The sequence below is a fragment of the Zootoca vivipara genome, chromosome 9 (genome assembly GCF_963506605.1).
Source record: "Zootoca vivipara chromosome 9, rZooViv1.1, whole genome shotgun sequence".
NCBI lineage: Eukaryota > Metazoa > Chordata > Lepidosauria > Squamata > Lacertidae > Zootoca > Zootoca vivipara.
In genome coordinates this window covers 15,662,257-15,686,558 of record NC_083284.1, presented here as the reverse complement: position 1 = coordinate 15,686,558, position 24,302 = coordinate 15,662,257, and the positions used below count along the sequence as shown (strand labels likewise).

At 44.5% G+C, this 24,302-nt stretch overlaps 1 protein-coding gene across 5 annotated transcripts in view; it reads right to left on the bottom strand.

Moving 5' to 3' along the window:
- Positions 1 to 21,668, bottom strand: part of LOC118083329 (E3 ISG15--protein ligase HERC5) — a 35,594-nt gene extending 13,926 nt beyond the window's left edge. For 4 of the 5 annotated variants that reach the window (XM_035111569.2, XM_060278445.1, XM_060278443.1 and 1 more), the window contains exons 1-16: positions 21,128 to 21,668; positions 18,880 to 19,006; positions 18,545 to 18,621; positions 16,341 to 16,562; positions 14,195 to 14,286; positions 13,258 to 13,388; positions 10,875 to 11,008; positions 9,481 to 9,557; positions 7,664 to 7,767; positions 6,962 to 7,021; positions 5,583 to 5,688; positions 4,397 to 4,580; positions 3,061 to 3,233; positions 1,706 to 1,813; positions 1,267 to 1,359; positions 1,078 to 1,182 (exon numbers count right to left, since the gene is read on the bottom strand). In XM_035111569.2, the coding sequence (XP_034967460.1) occupies positions 1,078 to 1,182; positions 1,267 to 1,359; positions 1,706 to 1,813; positions 3,061 to 3,233; positions 4,397 to 4,580; positions 5,583 to 5,688; positions 6,962 to 7,021; positions 7,664 to 7,767; positions 9,481 to 9,557; positions 10,875 to 11,008; positions 13,258 to 13,388; positions 14,195 to 14,286; positions 16,341 to 16,562; positions 18,545 to 18,621; positions 18,880 to 19,006; positions 21,128 to 21,386 (2,052 nt within the window). In that variant the 5' untranslated portion in view covers positions 21,387 to 21,668. The remainder of the gene's footprint in view (positions 1 to 1,077; positions 1,183 to 1,266; positions 1,360 to 1,705; positions 1,814 to 3,060; positions 3,234 to 4,396; positions 4,581 to 5,582; positions 5,689 to 6,961; positions 7,022 to 7,663; positions 7,768 to 9,480; positions 9,558 to 10,874; positions 11,009 to 13,257; positions 13,389 to 14,194; positions 14,287 to 16,340; positions 16,563 to 18,544; positions 18,622 to 18,879; positions 19,007 to 21,127) is intronic. The other variant, XM_035111570.2, reaches the window with a different exon arrangement.
- Positions 21,669 to 24,302: the final 2,634 nt, after the last annotated feature.

The window sequence follows — 24,302 nt, the reverse complement described above, 5'->3', positions numbered from 1 at the left end:
ACAAGAGGACAACTACTGTAGGGGTCGGCTTGTGTGAATGGGGCAACAGGAGACGCAGTTATTGGTCCCTGGGTGGGTGGGTGGGCTCTGTGCAGAGCTGTCTAATGTCCACATGTTACCTAATGCTGACGAGCAAGTGCATTGCCTAAAGTGTGCTCTAGATGTATAACATTTCTGTGGCAGAAGGGCCTTGCATGCAGGAATTAGATACTGTAAGACATGGCTCCAGGTGTGCCGACTCTTGAATTCTCAGGTTATTGTTTATCTAATAGTAAACATGGTGATAATGGCTAAGGCTTGCGGTTTCTCTCTCTCTCTTAAAAGCTGTGCTATTGTCACACATGCATCTTTGGATCCATACATGCAGCAGAATTTAGATTCTGACACCTCAGCTAGTGTAGAATAAAATGACACTGAATAGTTGATTCCTTGTACAGTGGTACCTCGCAAGACGAATGCCCTGCAAGACGAATTTTTCGCATGACAAATGCGTCTTGCGATTCTATGGGTTTTGCGAAAAATTCGTCTTGCGAATTGCGGTTTCCCATAGGAATGTATTGAAATTTAATTAATGTGTTCCTATGGGCAAAAAAGAAATTTCAATGCATTCCTATGGGAAACCGCGATTTGCAAGACGATTTTTTGCAAAACGAATTGACTCGCGGAACGAATTAAATTCGTCTTGCGAGGCACCACTGTAATAAAGTACCGGTACCTGTGAAAACAATGCACTGCCTGATATTGTACTTTAGAGTTTCCTTTAAAGAAGGCTGCCTGCCTTTTTATTCTAGTCATGTACAGAATACCCCTGACTAACCACTCGGTTTTCTTAGTGATCACCTGTGCATGTTCTATGATGAAATAGAAATGCTTCTTTATACCTGTTGGCTAAAGTCCACTGTTCGGTTCACATAGAAGTAGCTTAGTGACCCAACAAGGTGCGAGTGTGTTGTCCACATGGATCTCGCCCCTAAAAATCTAGGAGTATGTATGCGGTCTTTTGTTCACAAATACTCACAGTGCACCTAAATGAATGTTCCACAGTCATGAGTAGAGGTACGAAATTTGGTTTCTTACCCTAAGGGGTTGGTGATCTCTGTTTGCATTTCTTAAACTCTGCCAGGTATCCTGTATCAGATATTGTCTCCTTACAAGTAGTTCACTGGTCATGGCAAAAGCTGCCTATGGGGATACAAACATTGGTGTTACTAGCTGTTAGTGTTTTGTGACCCTACATGCTACATAATATTTTGGGGGTGTACATACCATCAGATTTCGACTGCTGCATTCTGCTCGATACATGAAAACCTTAACTTCCATCTCAAAGATAAAAGGGAACTTGGCGAGTTTCCTGAGCAACTGAAATGACACAGATAAGTAATTCACAACATGAGATAAAAGTATTTAAAAATCGGTATGAAGAAAGTGGGGGAAATGAAAACATGGCTCGATCCAAATGCTATGTGAAGATTAAATACATTTTGTTACAAATGTAAAATTAGCACTTCCATTTTTGCCATTCTCAAAAAAGCCAGTTACTGATTTTTTAAAATATAACTTCCCAGTGAAGATGAAAAGAATTTAAAGGAAGTTTGGTTCATCCAGAGAGAGATTAGATTATCCTTTACTGTATCTATACACTGGAAAACAACTTCGAGATGGCAAGAGTAACAGGATTGTTGCAACACTGGAATGTTAAAACTACCTCAATTAGCGGTAGATTGAGATCCGTCATAAGAAAAGCCAGCAATTTTTTCACTTCAGGGATATGAAAGTTGCTCTCCTGGATTCTGAAACTTCTTCTACAATTTACCTGCATTTGTAAATATAGGGTTAAAAACCAAAATTAGCCAATTACAAAAGAAAGACACCATAACTTAGTAGCATCAATTAATACAAAAATAAAACCAGCTAACCAACTCTTAAGAATAGAGCAAATACTACAATATATATGGAGCTTTATAAGGTGAGCTTTGTAGGGAGTTTCAAAGAATTGGTGCAGCTATTGGGAAATTTTTAGTTCCAAGTCCAACCAATATACCGGTACCTCTAAAAAGGAGCAGATTCTCACCTGAGCAGGGATTTCCCCTGCTGAACTCAGATTTCACATTTCCAAGGTGGTGGATAAAGTTTCTGCCCCACCTCAAGACTTCCTGGTTACCGAATGGAGTAACCACAATGCAGAAGCTTATTTTGAGCAAGATCACCTTGACTTTTTAAAGACGTACACTGTGCTACACATGCCACAGTGTGTCTGTTAGTAGGAAAGTTAAAATACTTTGCTGCTATACTTCCTAACAGAGAGGTATGCCACAGAGCAGGCATGTCCAACAGGTAGATCGTAATCTACCAGTAGATCATTGGGTGTCTACAGTAGATCACTGATAGATTATTGGCTCCCTCCAAAGAAGCTGAACAACTGTGGCTCAACATTTTACCTCCTCCCTGAAAAAAACTCAACAACTTTGACCCGAACCCCCAACCCAAAATGGGGGCCTTCCTCCTTCCTAAAAAAAGCTCAACAACTTTGACCTGAACCCCCCGCCGAAAGGGGGTAGATCACTGCCAGTTTTTAACTCTGAGTAGATCGCAATCTCTTGGGAGTTGGCTATCCCTGCCATAGAGATTCAGGAAGTGGTCCTCAGCTCCCTCTGCTTCCACCATGGGGAAGGGAAAGAACAGTGAGGTGTGAAGCGAATAGCCCATCAATTTACGGCAGGCATGGGCAAACTTGGCCCGCCAGGTGTTTTTGGGACTACAACTCCCATCATCCCTGGCTAACAGGACCAGTGTTCAGGGATGATGGGAACTGTAGTCCCAAAACATCTGGAGGGCCGAGTTTGCCCATGCCTGAATTTACAGTGTTTAGGCAGCAGTGTGTATACTCAAGACTAGCTCTGTTTGCTTCAACATTGTCCTGCAGGCAGCATCCACGATTTTAGACAGGATCTCCCAACTCCACCTAGAGGTGCTGGGGACTGACACTGGGACCATTTACGTGGTTTACATTTACAGCTGGTCCCTTAGATCTCTCGTGTGACCCCCTCATGCCTTCCCTACCTCATAAAGCATTCGGAGGACATGGAGAAGCCAAAAGAAGTCCACATCTTGGAGTGTCTTCTCGGAACATCTTGCATGTTCAATGGCAGAAGACAGCTTGGCAGTGGCAAGCCTCTGATAAACGCTCACCAGATCCTTGAAGAAGGCAATTTCTAGGTTGGCCCACAAAGATTCTGCAAAGAAGTTAAACTTTTGTTGTCTTATTTTATTCCTAGACCACCCTACCTCCCCGAGTGGTTTACAGCGCAGTCAAATACCTAAATACAACAATAAATCCAAAAAAACATTAAAAATCGCCTGCTTAAAACTGAACAACCAAATCACTTCCACGATGCAGCAGACAAAAAACCCAAAACTATAAAAAGGCACAGAATTTCCTTCATACCCCGAAAGACACAGAAAAGGTGTGTCTTTAGATGATGCCAAGCCATGGAAAGAGACAAGTATTAGAATCATAGAGTTGGAAGAGACCACAAGGGCCATCCAGTCCAACCCCCTGCCAAGCAGGGCCTCCCCAGACCGATGCATTCTGAAACAAGTTTTTGATGATAACACATTAGTGGTAAATTTATTCTGCTTTAGCTTGTTCTGAGGTGTTCCCACAATGCTAGCGCATTACTGCTCTCTGGAGAGGTCGCAGAGCAGCAAAAGCAGTAGAAAAAACAAACCATTTGTGGTTTGAAAAAGTTAAGGGATTTAAACAGGAAGTTACAGGGTATGTGCACGGATGAGAAATGAAGCAGCATGGCCAGTCCGAAACTCGCAGGCGCAAACGGTATTGAAAGTAGGCATGCATATGACCTCCCCGACAGCATCACAAATGCACAATACAAAGGGCATCTGGAGGGAATTCCACAAAGGGGGTGATACCACAGAGAAGGCCCTGCCTCCGCAATAGGCCATGCCCATTGGTGGGGCCACAAGCAAGACCTCCCCAAAAGATCTCGGCCTGTATCCTCCAGATGTTGTAGCCCCAAACATGCTTGAGCACTGGCCTGGCTGGGGCTGATGGGAAATGCGGCCCATCAATATGCTCCCTACCTCTGGAATGAAGCGAGGCTCCAATACTTTGGCCACCTTATGAGAAGAGAAGACTCCCTGGAAAAGACCCTGATGTTGGGAAAGATGGAGGGCACAAGGAGAAGGGGAGGACAGAGGACGAGATGGTTGGACAGTGTTCTTGAAGCTACCAACATGAGTCTGACCAAACTGCGGGAGGCAGTGGAAGACAGGAGTTCCTGGCGTGCTCTGGTCCATGGGGTCACGAAGAGTCGGACACGACTAAACGACTAAACAACAACAACCAAGCCACACCCTCTTAGTGAACCTGCCTCACCAAGCAATTGCTTCTCTTTCTGTGGGCGACGCCATATGGCTTGTGCCAGTTGAAGGAGGAGATGATCTGACTGGCTGTCCTCCCTCCGTAAGAGTATGGGCACAATGAGGAAGACTCTGAGCGCTTCAGGGGAGCCAGGGAAGTCAGAGACAGACTGCAGGAGTTTCTTTAGGGCCTTTATCACCTTGAAGAGACAAAGGAAGGAAGAATGCTTACTTTCTTGTAGTAAGTTTAGTTCAACAGAATGAAACATACTTCATTTTCCTTCAGCATAAACTACCAGAGGCAGACCCAGGGGTCTTTGGTGCACCATTCCAGCTGGATAGCTCAGTTGGTTAGAGCGTGGAGCCGATAATGCCAAGGTTTGATCCCCATATGGGAGAGCTGCATATTCCTGCATTGCATGGGTTCCAACTCAACCATTCTATGGTTCCATGTCATAGTCTTCAGTAACTTTAGCCTGAGAAACAGCAAAACTCACGAGACCAGTAAGGGGATATTTTGCTTTCCCAGGTCATTCTGCTGCCAGCCTGAAAGATGACATTCTTCACCAAAGGGATTTCAAAGGGAGACCTAGAACCCATCAAGAAGCTCGATTTTATTAGCTTAGGGTTGGATTGAGACAATGGTTTCTTGTCCCAATGCATGCGTATTACCACATCAAAGCTAGGATGACTGCTGGCTGCCACCAACTACTGCTGCTGTGAATGATCGCTGTGTGTGCCTTCTATAAATGTAAGCTTACACAAAATTGTTGGAGATGGTACTTTTTTGCATTTCATGGATATTTGGCCCAAGCTCTTACCATTATTTTTCTCTATTGTGTGTGTGCGCGCTCTCCATGTTGACTAGCCCAGTCCTAGACAAGCTTCCCCAACATGGTGCCCTCAAGATGTTGCCAGGCTACAATTCCCATCATCCCAGATCACTTAACATACTGGCTGGGCCCATGGGAGTTATATTCTAAAGCATCTAGAAGCACCAGGCTGGAGAAGGCTGTCCTAGAACTAAACCAATACTATCCTACATCCCGAAATTGTTGTGAAAACCTTGGTAATACCGGTAGTGGTTTCCTTGTAATGGTCATATAAGTAGGCTTGTCTGCCTCTTACATTATTTATTTGGAAACTACTGCCTTTGGATAAAAATCAAGAAACACTGTTTGCCTCTGCTTTCCATATCTTACCACTGTGAAGACTTTAGGCTTAGTAGAAATCTTCTCGCAGAAAAGTAACACAGCAGACATGTCCACAGCCGCAACCTCCAGAGATGTCCTGAAATGTTTTGCTCTGCTGGAAAGAAAGGGCAGGTCACAACCCCAATCCCTTCCCTTGTTTGTGGAAATCCGCAAACTAGGTAAACTTTCAGTTATATGTGGGTGTGAATATCTGAAAGGGGCTCTAGTTAGCTTTGTGTTTAGCACATTCTCCCTAGTTTATAAATTTGGGTCTAGGTGGCTTTAAAACAGGATTAGACACAATTCATGGAGGAGAGGAATATTGAGGGCTACTAGCCATAATTTCTATGTTCTACCTTTACTGTTGAAGGCAGTATGCCTCTGAATGCCAGGCGCTGAGAACTGTCAAATAACCAATCACCTATAACCAATATGCTTAAGTCAAATTAATGCATGAAGGGGTTAATGCCATAGAGTAAGCTGTCCTCATGAGAAGAGAAGAATCCTTGGAAAAGACCCTGATGTTGGGAAAGATTGAGGGCACTAGGAGAAGGGGACGACAGAGGACGAGATGGTTGGACAGTGTTCTCGAAGCTACGAACATGAGTTTGACCAAACTGAGGGAGGCAGTGCAAGACAGGAGTGCCTGGCGTGCTATGGTCCATGGGGTCACGAAGAGTCGGACACGACTAAACGACTAAACAACAACAACAAAGCTGTCCTACCAGGCTTAGTTAGGTCACTTCCCCTCTCCTTGGAAGGAGAGTAATCAAACCAATTGTTCCCCTTCAGTCTACCAAAGAAGCTCAGCATGTAAAGAGGGTTGAGCTGGTTGCCCCAAACTCAGACTCCATGGCCCTCACAAGCTATTTTTGCAATTCCTATACCAATAAATTAGGAACTTTCACCAGTGTAACTAAGCTTAGTTTTACTGCCTGTGCAACCTCTTCTGAATGCTGTATGGAAAACCACATGAATCTGACTTTTGGAGAGTTTGTAAGTAAACCATTTTAAGCTTACCAAATGTGTGGTCTTCTATGCTAAGGGAAGAGGGACGTTTTGGAACTCACAAGGGCATCTTTTAAATGTCTAACAGTGTATAATTCCACACTTTACTTGGCTGCATATTTTGTGTATTTTAAATCTCTGCTGGGATTCTCTCACCAGAGTACTTGCCCCAAACCTGAATCTTGGCATCCAGAAATTTTCGCCACCAACAAGAACCAAGTGGGGAGAGTGCTGTTGCCCTCAGGCCCTGCTTTCAGGCTTCCCACAGGAATCTGGGTAGCCCCGGTGAGAACGAAATGCTAGACTAGTTGGACCACTGGCCTGATCCAGCAAGCTCTTCCTGTGTCCTTACAACTGGTCCTCAAATGAGCGCCATTTACCTCTTTTCCACGAAGCTTCCGTTGATGCAAGCTGCTGAGGAGAAGATCAACTTTACATCCCTGTTTGTTGGAAAGGAAGAAAGAGATCTTTCAGACTTTGCTTTGAGAAACTGACTCGCAACAGAGGCACAACTGACAAAGGGCATCTGATCTAAGTTTTAAACTTCCTGATGAGTCCCTGCTTTGCAGGACAAGTATTCGCCTTCTCTCCCCCAACTATAGTGAGAAAACATTGCTGACATTTTCAAAATGGTGGAAGAGGTGCCACAGCAGCATGAACATGCAAGGAGATGATTTGACAACTGTTACACCATACCTTCCAGAGCATTTCCCATCACTTTCTTTACTGCCAAAGGTCTGTTTCCTTTTTGAGAAAATGGGTTTGTTGTGCAGGAGTACAAAGTCCGCTTTCATTGTGCAACCCGCCAGTGTGTGATCAAAGCCCACCCACAAAACAGCAATCATCTGGGAGTTGCCCCGACAGACTACATCACTCACCCCAGTGTTTTGTGCAACGATGATATATTACATAAAACCTGCCTTTTAAATTGGGATTTCTAAGGCTAACCCCACAAAGTTTAAAATGAGACTGAGGCACGCTTTGAACAAATATTTCAAAAGTTAACGATGGCTAGATTCCTCCACTTGCTGCATAGTGTGTGTGTGTGTGTGTGTGTGTGTGTGTGTGTGTGTGTTACTTACTGTTTCATAGTCTGCCAGCAATTGGGATCTGAATTAGAAACCCACTTATCTGTCTTTTCTTCCTCCACCCTGGCAATCGATCGGTTTAAATTTGCATATGACTTCTGTGAGAAATAATACAAAAAAAAAAAAACAACCCATGAAATTATCTCCGAAGCCTAGGACGAGGTCTTGTCTGGTGATCTGTCATTGGGCCAGAGTCCCACAGGAAATAGTGACTGGGTGAATGTGTGAGAGTCTGTGTGTTTCCTTGCATGTGGGCGATGCAACCGGGATAATGTAAAAATTGTAGCATTAGAATAAAGTGAAAAGCTAGCCTTTAAAATACACTGCAGAAAGGTAGGGCAGTTGTCCTCCTTCGAGAAAGGACAGTAACTCAGTGACAGAGCAATTTTTGTGTGTGTGTGCATGCAAAACGTTCCTGGTTCAATCCCTAGTGACTCCAGGTAAGGCTGGAAAAGGTTCTTGCCTGATCGACTGTCAGTGGCTCTGTCTGTCGACAATACTGAGTTAGATGGAACAACAGTCTGGCTTTGTAGAAAAGAACTTCCTACATTCTCTCAAAATTGCTCTTTGGCTGCAGGCAGACCACAATTTCCCAATACTGGGGTGTATACTATATTCAGTAGCTGGGAAAAAATGTGATTGTTGATTCAGATGGAAAATGTGATTCTTCCCTCTGATACTGCATTTGTAGAATTTCTGTATGTAGAATGTGCTTGGATCAACACCAGAGACATCTCTTGGGTAATGGATGTTGCCAACTACCACGTTTCTCCGAAAATAAGCCATACCCCGAAAATAAGCCATACCCCGAAAATAAACCATACATAAATATAAGACGGTGTCTTATTTTTGGAGAAACACGGTATGTGATCAGGGACAAGCAACACAACTTTAGCTCCCCATGCTCACATCAGTGTGTGATAAGTTTATTTCTGTGCCTGGGTGTTCCCTCACTGTCTCGCATCAACAGTAAAGCAGTAAGTTAGTCTTTAACAACAACAACAACAAGCTTTAGAACAATTGACTGTACACAATACATTATTATTCCTTCCAGTAGCACCTTAGAGACCAACTAAGTTTGTCATTGGTATGATCTTTCGTGTGCATGCACACTTCTTCAGATACAGTGGTACCTCGACTTACGAAGACGGTCCATTCCGTGGCCATCTTCGTAAGTCAAGGTTTTCGGTTCTCAAAGCGCTGCTACGGTGCATGCGTGCACACCGGGTGCCCGCGGCGAAAGGACTTCCGGGGGTTATCAACTTCGGACGTTGAAACCTTCGGAAGTCGAAGCGTTCGGATGTCGAGGTATGACTGTATACTGAAACATTATTATTATTATTGTTATTGCTATTATTAAATGGGGCTGTCATATGAAGGACAAGACGTGGTGAGACAGCAGTTTGCCAGTTGTCTGGATAACCAATAAGATGTTTTGGAACCCTGGATACAACTCTGGGTCCAGATGTTAACAGCTGGCAAAGCAGCGTTTCCTATAGAGCCTGGAGTCTTGGACAAATGTTCCCCTTTTCTAATGGCAAGATGGGATGGGATCAACGCAGAGGAGAAAAAAATGCAGCTCTTCAGATGTTGTTGGACCACAACTCCCATCATTCCCTGTCCATGCTGGATGGGACTAATGGGAGTTGAGGCCCAACATCTGGAGACCCATAGCTCCCCCATCCCTAGATTAAAGGAAGGTTTGTATTAACTACACACAAGCAACCACAACCATAATTCTGGCATTTGCAATTATGCACTACATTCTTTTCTCTCTCTTTTTGAACGGGAGATCCTCAAATTTTGCTTACCTTTTCCTTTAAAAGAAGTACAATACTTTGGTTCTCTCCAGCGATGATTTTAACCAGCTCCTCTGACGCGTTCCCTACTGTGACAGATCATAAAGAAGCCATCCATTCAAGTAGCCGTCCATAATTGTTAAGAACTCTTCCATCTGCAACTTGGTATATAGAAGTTTGGCTAGGAAATCTAGCATAGCTAAGCACAGCGAGGAGAGAGCTCGCACTGTGTCATCTGAATTTAGTTATATAAACCATGCACCACCATAAACAGCTATTGATAACACATTTTGACAGAAAGGAAAAGCTTGCCCATTAAAACTGACAATTATAGATGCAAGTCAAAGAGGTGGAGGAGCTTCCAGGTCGCTGTTTATTGTGGGATCAGTTCTCTGTATGCATGCAAGTTTCTTGCAGCATCCGTACTACATCATGGGCATCAATATGCCGGTCCAAGAGAAACTAGACAACCCATTTGCAATATCTCAACGACATGTTTGTAATATTAAGCCCAGAGCCTTTAACCACTAGGGACTCAGCTATACAGCTGCAAATAGACGTTTTAAATGTGTTGTAAAGTGAAGTATACAAATATGACACTAGATGGTGATAGTGAGCTATGGCAAATTCAATGTATTTCCCCCACCCACCCAAAAAAACCTTTTTAAAAAAGCATTTTCACAGCGTGTTTTTTAATATATGTGTGTAGATTCCACCTATGCGAACAAGCCGGCAAAACTGTAGGGGTGGCAAAATTAGAAGGGTGGCTAGGGCTGATCAGAAGGTTGGCGGTTCGAATCCCTGCAACAGGGTGAGCTCCTGTTGTTCGGTCCCAGCTCCTGCCCACCTAGCAGTTTGAAAGCACATCAAAGTGCAAGTAGATAGATAGGGACCACTCCGGCGGGAAGGTAAACGGCTTTTCCGTGCGCTGCTCTGGTTCGCCAGAAGCAGCTTTGTCATGCTGGCCACATGACCCGGAAGTTGTCTGCGGACAAACGCCGGCTCCCTCAGCCAGCAAAGTGAGATGAGCGCCGCAACCCCAGAGTCGAAAATGACTGGACCTGATGGTCAGGGGCCCCTTTACCTTTAAAATTCAAAAGCTAAGCTTAAAATTTTGCCCCGAGGGCCACTCCCTGCTTCCTGCTCCAGTAGGGTATTGTCCTGCTACTGTTAGGTGCAACTGCCCCATTTACCCCTTCCCCACAGTCACCCCGATGGCTCTGCACTTTGTTACCATCAGGGAAAGAGGAAATGAAGAGGGACTTCTTCTCCCTGGGCTCAGAGGATGAGAAGTAGCAGCAGTCACTGCTTTTACTGTAATTTACAGATTGTTTTTAAATTCGGAATTTGCTTAATTTGCACAAGGACACAAAGTTCTGGTTCTGGAAACAATAAGCATGATTTACCCCTGTTGAATTTTCTGCCAATAGGAAGAGGTATCAGTCGGTCACATTTCCCCCCCTGTCCAAGCTGCCTTTCTGCTCCAGATCCAAATGAGTAGATTTCCCCCAGCTCTGCGACGTAGATGAGAGTATGCCGCCTGTTCACAGAATTAAGGTTGATTAAGTGCAGAAGTGCCACTGAACCCAGCAATTGCTTTTAATTTCGCCACTACCTTTGCTTTGGGGCAGTAATTTTTATTGGTAGCAATTCCTCCCGGGTGGGTGGGGGGTGGAAACCCTGCATGCTGAATTAATGCCTCATGTTCCTCCATACTCCTCAATAACCGCCCAGCTATTTCAAAACCACACAGAGGCATCTCATTTTTAAAATTTGCCAAACACAAATTGGCATCTCTGCAGTTTGGGTGAGCCTTTGAGGCAGGAGACAGATTAAGGGTGAAGTCAAGCAAACTGGATGCCAGAGAGAAATTCTGACCTCAGCAACACGTTGCCCAGACCAGGGCCAGATTTAGGTTTGATGAGGCCCTAAGCTACTGAAGGTAATAGGGCCCTTTATATGTCCAGCTGTCCTTTGTCAACAACAAATTGTTGCTTTTTTGTGTGTTGAATATATGCTATATGCTAATTTATGGACCTAAATGGGTGGCGCTGTGGGTTAAACCACTGAGCCTTGGGCTTGCCAATCAGAAGGTTGGCGGTTCGAATCCCCGCAACGGGGTGAGCTCCCATTGCTCAGTCCCAGCTCCTGCCAACCTAGCAGTTCAAAAGCATGTCAAATTGCATGTAGATAAATAGGTACTGCTCTGGTGGGAAGGTAAACAGTGTTTCCATGCGCTGCTCTGGTTTCGTCAGAAGCGGCTTAGTCGTGCTGGCCACATGACCCGGAAAAACTGTCTGCGGAAGCGGACAAACGCCGGCTCCCTTGGCCTTTAAAGCGAGATGGGAGCCGCATCCCCAGAATCGTTTGCGACTGGACTTAATTGTCAGGGGTCCCCTTACCTTTACTAGGTATCTAAAGCCCTTTGCACATAACAAAATATGTATTTTATCAAAGTAATTGTTGAACTGAAATACAGTTAAGAAAAAGTATATTAATAGTGAAAGTAAAATATTTAATATAATTATAATATTTATCTGTAGTATTATAGTAGCAAGTGGGGCGTAATAGGGAACTGTACTAGTAAATTATAATATAGGCCTACTAAATAATAAAGATGAATATATTTTTTTCTAAAGTAATTTTATAATGGGATCAAAATAAATAATGTATTACATGAAATCAATCAGTAGGCATAAGACTTATACCCTTAGTTTGTGCTGCCTGAGCATCAGTCTACAAGCACAGCTTAACCTACATTCAACTGGGCTGCGCTGCAGTCTGCAGCTGCATGCCACATGTTGCCATGCGACCAGTCCATGCAGAATGTAGGCACCCTATATAGAGAAATGAGCAGGGAGCAGGCTAGCAGGCGGGGCCCATTACATACATCATAGGAGCCTACACAACACAAAACACTCTTGCTGTTTGTAGGTTTTATTTTATTTGTTTTTTTTATCTTATGTTTTGGAAAATGTACACCCTTTAATCTTTTTCGGGGGGAGCCCCCAAGGGAGTGGGGCTCTAAGCTATAGCTTGTTTAGCTTATACGTAAATCCGACACAGGTCCAGACTAGGGCTGCGCGGACACTCCTGTTTCCTCTGCATCCAATGTGCTTCCACCACTGGTTTGGGAAGTGATATGCATACAATGTTCGCCACAATTCATATCTATCCTTTAGGTAGGTTTTTTTAAAAAATGAAATACTGTGTTTTGATGCATTTCTAACCCAAACTAGCTTCAATTTGAATTGAGAAAAATAATGTTGTAGCTGCATTTTAAGCCAGCAACATATCAGAGCCCGACAGATTTATATCAGTCAGTGGCATCAGATAGGCTCTTTGGTGCCACCCGATTTCCTAGGCCAGAAGGATTATAGGCTGTTTTGTGAATACCCCACCTGAAATTTATTCCTCTGGCTGCGGTCCCAGTAAGCAGGGAATCGGTGCTTGTAGATCCCTAGGGATCCTGGGGTGTGCCTTTTTAGAAACTGGCATACTTTCCATTCATATTATTACGTTTATATCCTGCCTTTCCCAAAAGGAGCTCAAAGGTGGCATACATAGTTTTCTGTGCCTCCCTTTCCCCCCCTCTTCATCACAACAACCCTGAGAGGTAGGTTGGGCTGAAAGAAGGTGGCTGGCTTGGGTTCACCCAGTGACCTTCATGATGGACCCTGGGATTCGAACTCTGGTCTCCCGGGTCTGACACTCTACGACATCGGAAGGCAGAGAAGCCTTTGCCTGACTGCAGCTGATAGAAGATTATCTCCATAAAACGTGCCATACCTTCCGCAGGCCACTTGAGACACCCGAGCACCAAACAGCTCGGCTACAAGTCGTGGTAACAACTCGTTGCGCCTAGAGTTGTGGCCAAGCTGCCCACAGCTGCCATCTCCAAAGGTGCAGACTAATCCATCCTTAGTGGGGGAGAGAGAAGTGAGATGCATCAGCATAAACATATCTTGTTTACAAAGCTGGGTATAATAAAGTTTTGCATGAAGGTGGGCAAGGAATTGGAAGAAGAAGAAGAAGAAGAAGAAGAAGAAGAAGAAGAAGAAGAAGAAGAAGAAGAAGAAGAAGAAGAAGAAGAAGAAGAAGAAGAAGAAGAAGAAGAAGAGTAGGAGTAGTAGTGTGGATTTGGTATCCCGCTTTATCACTACCCTAAGGAGTCTCAAAGCGGCTAACATTCTCCTTTTCCTTCCTCCCCCACAACAAACACTCTGTAAGGTGAGTGAGGCTGAGAGACTTCAGAGAAGTGTGACTAGCCCAAGGTGACCCAGCAGCTGCATGTGGAGGAGCAGAGACAAGAACCCGGTACACCAGATTACGAGACTACCGCTCTTAACCACTACACCACTCTTGGTACAGTCCAACTGCCATGTTAGCAGCACTAGGGCACAAGGCTGGGCAATGTCTATGGAGGTCCTGGGCTGCCCAGATGACAGGTTGATGTAGTCCAAAAGAAAGCACAGCAATACGTTTGGCACTAGCTTGGCTGCAGGAGTTGCCAGGAGGTGTACAAGGCACCACCCAACCATCCTAGGGACTCCAATCCGGATTTGTGTAGGGTTTCATCCTTAGCCTTTTCTTCTCTGAAGATGTGCCACAAACATCTTCTAATTTTATTTTTTCATTTTTTTAAGGTAACCTCTCAGAGATGAATCGGAGAGCGAGTGTAAAGGAGATAGCGAAACTAAATTGAAACAACCGCAACTAGGCAAACCTTCGAGAGAACGGCGGTATGCTCCCCACCACACGAAACAAACACTGTCTTCTCGTGCTCTAAGGCCTTCACGATTGTAGGGGAGCGCCTTTCTGAAATAGGAACGAAAAGTGAAATGGAACCAGTTTGAGAGGGTGTCAAGAGATCCTTTCAAAGAGGGTTGGAGAACCTCAGGCTCCTCGGGCCTCTCTTGTCCATCCCTCGGGACGTTCCTCAGACCATACCTGCTTCTCTTCAGGAGGCCACACCTTTGCTCAAGTCTGGTAGCTTGAGCTCTACTTCCTCAGGTGCTTTTGCTTAGTTGGAATGTGGCCTTGGACTGCAATAACGCATCTTGCTTGACTGAATGTGGGATGGAGCGGTCTGTGTGGGTCTGTGTGTAGAAACCTCTTGACTTTTGCATGCATGGAATGTAGTCGACTGCATACATGTTAAGTCCTGTACTTTGCTCCACCCACCTACCACTGGCAAGTGGCCCCCAGGAGGTTCCCAAAAGGAAATGTGGCCCTTGGGCTGAAAAAGCTCCCTCTCCTTGCTCTTAAAAGGGGAAGAAAAGTCAGATTTCATAACAACTCATTCCCATAGCTGGAAATGCTTTATTTGCCTATATATACAACATTTCCTTGAGAAATGTTTTATTTGCATTTTAAATTTTGAGAACATAAGGCATACTTGAAAACGAAGCTGAGTTTTAAAAGTGCGGAGGAATGATAAACTAGCTCTTAGTGTTCCTTTGTTTAGTGCAGTTAGATAGCTGAGGGCTTATCAACACTTACCTTTCCGTTGTGTAAATCTCCATGTCTGAGAGCTCTTCTTGTTTTTGCTCCAGAGTTTTCCCTGTGAAAAACTGCTTTTTTAAAAACCACTGAATCGGAGCAAAAGACAGACCGCAGGAAATCGAAATCTCTGCTTGTTGCACTTCAGCATTAAAGAGCAGGGGGGGGGGTTTGTGGGGAAAGCTCCAGGGCAGGGGAAAAAGAGCACTTAGACATGGAGTTTTAAAGACTAGTGGCTAGAAAATGCAGAGCAAAATGGTAAGCATGGATGAGCAAAACTGTAGCAAAGCTGTAGGAGTGCGCCACCACGTGGCAAAACCTAAAATCTCCTTAAACCTGAATTCTGAAAGTTATTGCAGAAATCCACGGCATCTCCAGGGTTCCAGGGAGCAGAACCAGAGAAATAGGCCTAAGATCTCTCTTGGCTGCTATGAGCCACAAAAGACAGGCTAGGTGGGCCAGTGACCCATATCTTATACAATCTTACCTTGGAAGTAGAACGGAATCCGTTCCGGAAGTCTATTTGACTTCCAAAACATTTGGAAACCAAAGTGTGGCTTCTGATTAGCTGCACGAAGCTCCTGCAGCCAATCAGAAGCCGCAGAAGCCCTGTCAGATGTTCGGCTTTCAAAAATAGTTTGCAAACCGGAACAGTCACTTCCAGGTTTGTGGCGTTTGGGAGCCAAAACGTTCGAGAGCTAAGCTGTCCAAAAACCAAGGTACGACTGTATATGCATAAAGCTGTATATTTGTTTAACGTATTTGTATCTCACTTTTCTCCCAAGACAGCTTGCAATGTTTAAAAACATCATTATGAAATACAAAGTAATGAAACATTTACAGTAGTTAAAAGCAATGGCTAAAAAACAGCATTGAAGTACACTATGCCCTGACAGCAGCCTGGTCGTCATAATCACCTGCACCTTAGTTTTCAAATGGCTACGTCAGAATAAGCTCTTAACCTCTTGGCGGAAGGACAAGAAAGAGGGAGCCAGTCGAGCCTTTCCGGGGAGAGAATTCCACAATCTGGGAGCAGCCACAGTAAAGTCTCCTTCTTGTGTCACCACCGACCGGGCTTCTGATGTTGATGGGACCGGGAGGAGGGGCTCACCCAAAGATCTTAACGTCCAGGTAGGTTTGTAGCAGTGTTTCTAAAACTTGGGTCCCCAGCTGTAGTTGGACTATAATGCCCATCGTCCCTGACCACTGGGATGATGGGAATCGTAGCCCAACAACAGCTGGGGGGCCCAAGTTTGAGAAATACTGGTAGGGAGATGTGGTTTTCCAGGTAGCATTGGCCCTAGCCATATAGGCCCAGCATTTCATAAATATTCCTCAGATTCCACCAAATGGCTAGCACTTTTCCTTACCTTCTGTGTCTCCAAGGCCCAGCTGTCCATAAGCATTCTTTCCCCAAGAATAGACAGTTCCAAACACAGAGAGGACCACGCTGTGAGCAGATCCAGCTGCAATCTTGGCCAAAGGGATGCCTTCGAGCTCCCACACAAGCCGCGGTTCCGTAATGGGGTTGATCTCCCTTCCCGCTGCAACCTGGCCGTAGTCGTTCTGACCCCAGGCAAAGAGCTCTCCTCCTTAACCCAACATACAAAAGGAAGTACAACAGATGTATTTGCCATTATGTATATAATGGGACAATGGGGGGGGGACCACCATCTGTCCTGGGCATCAAATTGTTCATTTTTTGGCATTTGGTAAGCTTTGCATTGTGCTTGTATGAGCACCAGGGCAAAACACTCTCGCCTTAGAGCTGCAAAGTAATGCATTTGCACAGAATGAGACTGGAAAAATCATTAATCATTTCACACACACACACACAGACTTTGGTTTTTTGGGTCATCATTTACAGTTTTTACTATAGCTGGGGCCTCAAAAGCTGCCTGGAAGTGGTCTGGGCTACTCTAGATCTCTGAGATGGCATATACAGTGCTATTTTTCTTTTTTAAAAAAAATGTTTAGGGGTGCTCTCATTTTCCTACTCATATTGAAATACTGCCCCACAATGAGGCCAAACTTGGATTCACAAAATGTTTAGGGGTATGCGCACCCCTGCGTCCCCCCCCCCCGGAAAAAGCACCCATTAAACCCTACCTAGTGAGTAAGGTCCGTACCAGTTGATCTCAGGGCCAAATTGCACATCATGTTAGTTGTGGATCTATGCCTTAAAATGCTGGGGGAGGGGGGGAAATTCATGCAAATTGTCAGTACGGACCCCAGGATGGGAGAGTTTCACAAGGCTTTAACCCTTAAACATACCCACCCTCTGTGGTCCTGATCCAGATTTTTTTGGGGGGGGGGCTCTGTACCTGCAATTTGTGTGGGCTAGGGAAAACCAGGGCTTTTTTCCCCCAGCCAAAACTCAGTTCCAGCACCTCTCAGGTGGGTGCTATCGCCATTCCAAGAGAACGTTGGAGATGTTCATGGTGAGTTCCAGCACCTCTTTTTCTATAAAAAATAAAATTGGCGGGGGGGGGGACTTTTACGGTTTTTTCAGTATGCAAATTTTAGGGGCTGGGCCGTCAGTCCAAATTAGAAGAAGCCTAGGAGGGAGGGGGACAATGGGTTAATGACCAATCCGAGTAGGATCCCTGCATTTACATGTTCTAATGCAGGCACCCCCAAACTGTGGCTCTCCAGATGTTTTGGCCTACAACTCCCATGATCCCTAGCTAACAGGAACAGTGGTCAGGGAAGATGGCAATTGTAGCCCAAAACATCTGGAGGGCCGAAGTTTGGGGGTGCCTGTTCTAATGTAACATCTGGTTTGGCCCTGGGTATGGGGCCGAGAGAAACAGAGGAACAGCTAGTTGCTAAGGGAGACACAAGCCCACTGACTTGCCCCCTCCTATGTCTATCTCACCCCTTCCTCCAAGGAGCTCTGGGGAGTATGTGTGCATCATATTTTGTTCCCAAGGTAGGTGAAACTGAGAGGACACGATGCGCCCCCACTACACAGAATTTTATTGAAACTGTGTACCATTCAGAACGCAGCTCACAAGGAATAATCGGGATTAATGATTTCCCACATCAAAATCTCCAGCAGCTCTTTGGCCTGATCAGGGTATGATGTATGGGCTCCTGGAACACAAGAACACCCTGCAGGATCAGGCCCATCTAGTCCAGCATCCTGTTCTCACAGTGGCCAGTCAGGTGCTTGTGGGAAAGTCACAAGCTTCCTGCGCTTGTAAGTGATTTTCTTCTTTAGCCACATCCCTTGTCTGTTTCAAGGATTTAATTTTTTAGCTGATGGCTTTGCAAAAATTGATGTAAGCTACCCTGGGGTATGTCAGCTGGGATGGAAAAGAAGAGTATACCTGTACAGTGGTACCTCGGTTTAAGTACACAATTGGTTCCGGAAGTGTGTACTTAACCTGAAGCGAACTTTCCCATTGAAAGTAATGGAAAGTGGATTAATCCATTCCAGATGGGTCTGCGGAGTACTTAAACTGAAAGTACTCAAACCGAAGCGTACTTAAACCGAGGTAGGACTGTATCTGTTTGTGGTTTTTTTTTAAAAAAAAACAACCAAGGAAGATATGTGAGAATTGTTCAATACCTTTTGATAATGCCAGGGAATGATGATCGCCACATGCGATTTGGACGATGCGTTTGTCTCCCAATTCTTTCAATAACCTGTTTTCAAAAAGCAAATAGAAACAGTGCCAATCAAATAATGACATTTCTCATGTACTGTATAATCCAAGCAAGTATTTCCAGTGTAAACATGCATTATTGAGATGTGTGGATCACAATGGAATTATTATATATATATATATATATATATATATATATATATATATATATATACACACACACACACATACACACACACATACACACACACACAACAAAAACAAAAACACTCCAGTCAGTCAAGACCAAGTTTCCTACCTGGGCTTTGAACCTCTGGACGCAATACTGTGCTCAGAAAGTTTTCCTTCTGATGAGAGAATGAGCAGGTGAGATGCTTCGCTGTCTAGCAAATCTACCTTGGCTCCCTTGTTTAACTTGATACGCTCTGGAAGATCGAACAAGATAAGCACAGAAATTGTTTTTATGCACAGTCACACTTAAAGGAGTGCCAGTGGTGGCTGGTGTTCAGCAGGACTGACAATGTGGAAGCAAGGACATAAGAACATGAAGAGTCAATGGCCTGTCCAGCATCCTTTTCTCACAGTGATCTCCCAGATGTCTGTGGGAAACCCTCAAGTAGAACGCTCCTCCCTTCCTGCGGTTTCCAGGAACATGATATTCAGAAGCAGTACTGACTCCGTGGAGGCAGAGCATAGCCATCCTGGCTAATAGCCATGGGCAGCCTTGCCCCCTGAGAATTTGTCCAGTCCTCTTTTAAAGCCATCCACATAAAGCCTGCCTCCTGTGGCAGTGAGTTCCATAGTTTAACAATGTGTTCATAGTCTTTGCCATCGTTCCACCTTCTAACTATGCAGGGAGCGCTTGCTCAGTTCCACCTGGGCAACACTTAAGACGAAGGATATGTTCAAATTACTGCTTGCTCCACACCCAGGAATCTCCCATTGCAATTTTTTTATTTTTTTTAAACAGCATTCACATCATGTCAGCCTCAGTCCATATTGACCCTGCAGCTCCTTGATAAATACTGCTTGCTGTCTGGTGCTTCCCCCCTCAAAACAAATGGCATAATCTATGCATTAAGTATGAAGAAGAACCTTTTTTAATTAAAAAAACCCCTCTTTTTCTCAATTGTCCATTCAGACATAAATTTGACCCTATCTTCCAATATGGAAAATGACTTGAAAGATACTATGATAATTGATAAGTATTAAGCTCTTCTCTCTCTCTCTCTCTCTCTCTCTCTCTCTCTCTCTCTCTCTCTCTCTCTCTCTCTCAAGAAAAATATAACACTTAAAATTTATTTCATTAACATTCAATATAATAAGCTTTAAACAATTTAAGCTTCCTATATTTCCATTGTGGTTGTTCTAGCTAAAGGCCTAGTCTCTTCTTTCTTTCTTTCTTTCTTTCTTTCTTTCTTTCTTTCTTTCTTTCTTTCTTTCTTTCTTTCTTTCTTTCTTTCTTTCTTTCTTTCTTTCTTTCTTTCTTTCTTTCTTTCTTTCTTTCTTTCTTCCTCTTTTTGTAAAAAACAAACAAACCCTTATTGGCACAAGCCAGTGGATGATGACATGAGTTGGATGTTTGCTGTGACTCCAGAATAGAAAGTGAAACTGGTGCTGATGTAAACCTAGTATTTCAGATGACAGGAATGAGTTGATAGGGTGTCGAGGGGAAAGGAAAACGAAACCAGAGAAGGCCGGGCTACATATATCAAATGCCTGCAAATCACTGGAGAGTTTCCTTTCCAAAGAAACCAAGAGATGTCACATCCTTCATCATACATTTAAAACATGTTTATATCACTTTGATGGTCATAGCTTTCCCCCATAGAATCCTGGGAACTGTAGTTTGTTAACTGTGCTGGGAATTATAGGGAATTATAGGGGTCTCCCATCAACCTGCAGCGGTCTTAAACTACAGTTCTCAGCATTGTTTGGGGGAAACTTGTGGTATAAATGTGCTTTTAAATGCATAGTGCAGAGAGCATCTTAGCAATTAGAGAATCTGCCAGTTTCTCTAAACGGCCTTGGTCCAGTATACCTGAAGGAGTGTCTCCACCCGCCATAGTTCAGCCCGGACACTGAGATCCAGTGCCGAGGGCCTTCTGGCGGTTCCCTCGCTGCGAGAAGCCAAGTTGCAGGGAACCAGGTAGAGGGCCTTCTCGGTAGTGGCGCCCGCCCTGTGGAATGCCCTCCCATCAGATGTCAAAGAGAAAAACAGCTACCAGGTTTTTAGAAGACATCTGAAGGCGGCCCTGTTTAGGGAGGCTTTTAATGTTGAATAGATTATTGTATTTTAATGTTTTGTTGGAAGCCGCCCAGGGGTATAAATGAATTAATTAATATTATTATAGTTTATGTTTCTCTCATCCCCCCCCCCAGTTTTCCAGTTTTAAATCTCCACATAAGTCTGTGATTTATTATTTTAAAAATCCCCAAGGAAATTCAGTAGCATTTTAGTGTGAAATGTACACGCTTGTATGCAATTCCGCCTAATGCACACATTTTGTAAAAAGCAAATTTCCCGAAAGTAATGAGCTACTCACGGGGACTCCGCTGGCATCCTCCGTCCTCTGCCCTGTCATAAACGATGACGGTCCTGTCCGTCTTCACTATAGCCAGGTAGCCTTGTTTGCAGCTGACCTGGCGGATGGTTCCAGGGTCCTCCTTGGAAAGGCTGGCATGGTAGCTGACAGCCTTTGGGAATAGCAGCAAGTCTTTGGATCGCAAAGGTGAGGGATGAGGCAAGTCTGACCGGGTGCCCACCTGAGTCCTGGGCCTGCGACTTCTGGACCGCTTTCTCATCTTCTCTCCTGATTTTCCTCACAGGCAATCCACTCTCGGAACTAGGACCACCACCACCGGCCCTTTATTCTGGGACACAAACCATTGTTCTGTCTCTGCCAGAGAGAGAAATGTTTCTGACTTTGGCCAGAATTTAAAGATGCCAAAAGAGAACAAGCAATCAGGATGTAAACAATCTGGATGGACGGCTGATGCTCCTCTCTGAGTTGTCACCCGAGTTCTGCTTTAAGGAATGCCAAAAAGTGAGACTTCTTGGGGGAAGGAGCCAAAAAAAGAGAGCTGTTTCTGTTTACTCATTTGCTTTCGAAACAGAGTAGGAGGCGTGTCTTCCTAGGAAACAGAAACCTTTGCTGCTGCTGCTGCTGCTGCTGCTATTGCTACTGACGTGAGAAAAATTCTCTCTGCAAATCCCAGAAGTGAAGCCCTGTTAACCTGTCGCAACAGAACAAGCAAGAGTCTGGTGTCACCAGCTTAAAGACTAGCACATTTCTTAAGGCAAAAACTGTTTGTGGACAACAGTTTACCCAATCAGATATATCTATGGATTGCAGTTCACAAAAGCTTATGCCGTATAATGAATGTGTAAAGGCTGTGCCAACAAGCTCTCACTGCTGTCTTTGCAAAAGAAGCATGCCATAAGAAAAATGAGCTTTGCTTGCTGTGGCATAATCACACCTTTGAAGAAATACCGGTATATGCCCTGTTTCAATACACAGTTGAACTTCAAAGGGAGACAACAGTTTAAATTTACCAAGAGGTTCAGTGCTGTCGCCTGTCAATTGAACAGGGACAAAGGTGGTTGTTATAAATTCATGCTATGTGTGTTAATCACGTTAACTTATAAAAAAACAGTTTTGTGAATGACCATTGCCAGTTCCGAATTATCTGTGTCTATACTTTTCTCGATTTTAATTTCTCTCTGACTTCATTGTTTGCATTCTCTCCACCCACTTCCAGCCATTTCTATATGGCAACTCGTGCAAGTCAGGAAGTAGACTGCTGTTCATGAATACTCATAGAATCACAGAATAATAGAACCATAGAGTTGGAAGATACCACAAGGGCCATCCACCCAGTCCAACCCCCTGCCAAGCAGGAAACATCATCAAAGCATTTTTGACAGATGGCTGTCAAAGACCTCCAAAGGAGACTCCACCACACTCCTTGGCAGCAAATTCCACTGCCGAACAGCTCTTGCTGTCAGGAAGTTCTTCCTAATGTTTAGGTGGAATCTTCTTTCTTGTAGCTTGAATCCATTGCTCCGTGTCCGCTTCTCTGGAGCAGCAGAAAACAACCTTTCTCCCTCCTCTATATGACATCCTTTTATATATTTGAACATGGCTATTACATCACCCCTTAACCTTCTCTTCTCCTTCTACTCTTTTTGGTGCCAGACATGTAGAATGTTGACATGAACTTTGGTTTTTTATCGTTGATTATCAATATTTTAAAATGCTTTAGATGGCTGTTTTTAAGCATTTTCTGGTCATTTTGTTTTATTCTTTCTGTAAAGTGATAGGTGGTTTCATGACAACCAAGCAGTATACAAATCTCATGAAATAAATAAATGGGTATGTTCTTCCCTCCACTTTCAGAGGCAATGTCTCTGAACACCAGCAGCTAGGAATCAAATAGAGGCACTACGGTTGCATTCTGGTCTTGTTTCATTGGGCTTGACCACTATGAAAGCAGGCCTGACCGTGTCAGCTCTAATTGCTTCTCTCCAGAATGGTTCACCTGCCCCCCCCCCTTATGTCCCCAGGAAGCTGCTTTATGCCCATGTAGCCTCATACAAGATGGTTGGACAGTGTTCTCGAAGCTACGAACATGAGTTTGACCAAACTGCGGGAGGCAGTGCAAGACAGGAGTGCCTGGCGTGCTATGGTCCATGGGGTCACGAAGGGTCGGACACGACTGAACGACTAAACAACAACAACAACAACAAGCCTCATACGGCCTACTTTGACTTGCAGTGACTCTCAAACAGAGAGGTGTTTCTTAACAACTGCTACCCAATCCAGTTAACTAAGCCTGGCAGAGATAGAATTGGGATCTTCTGTATGCAGGGCAGGTGTGCTACTGCAACACAACAGCAGAAAATATGACAAGGGTTTTTGCCAAGTTGGTCCAGCTGTTGTTGAACCACAACTCCCATGATTCTAGATCACTAGCCCTAATGGCTGGAGCCAAGAATGGACCCCAAGTTGGCTGTTCCTGCCCTTCAAGTGGAGACATAAAAATGAACAAGGCGTGGTTGTTTTTCTTCTATACACAAGAGGGATTGCTAAATGCAGTGGCAGAGTTGCACGTGGTCTGCTAGTTTAGCAGTGGTCTAATTCATAGAATTGTAGAGTTGGAAGGGACCCCAGGGGTCGTCTAGGAATCTTTTGCCCAACATGGGTCTGGAACCCATGGCGCTGAGGATTAAGTCTCATGCTCTACTGACTGAGCTTTGTGTCCCATCATGTAACCTCCATTCAAGAGTCACCAACCTGATTTTATATGCAAGAATCGAAATCAGAAGAGATGCCAAGGGTCATGTAGCCCAACTCCCTGCAATGCAGGAATCTCAGCTAAAGCATCCATGACAGCTCTTACTGTCAGAAAGTTCTTCCTGATGTTTAGTTGGAATCTCCTTTCTTGTAACTTGAACCCATTGGTTAGTGCAGGGGTCAGCAAACGTTTTCCTCAGGGGGCTGGTCCACTGTCCTTCAGACCTCATTGGGGGCCAGACTATATTTTTTGGGGGGGGGGAATCCCCCCTACAGACTCTCCCCTCCCTTCTCCACAGCAGCGGACGAGCCCCGGTGGCTGCTTACCTGTGCCTTGCGAGCGGCAGGGGCTGGCGGTGGAGGGACGATGAGCGGCGCGAAAACACTGGCTCCAGAGAGGGGCTGTTTAAAATGGCGCTCAGCC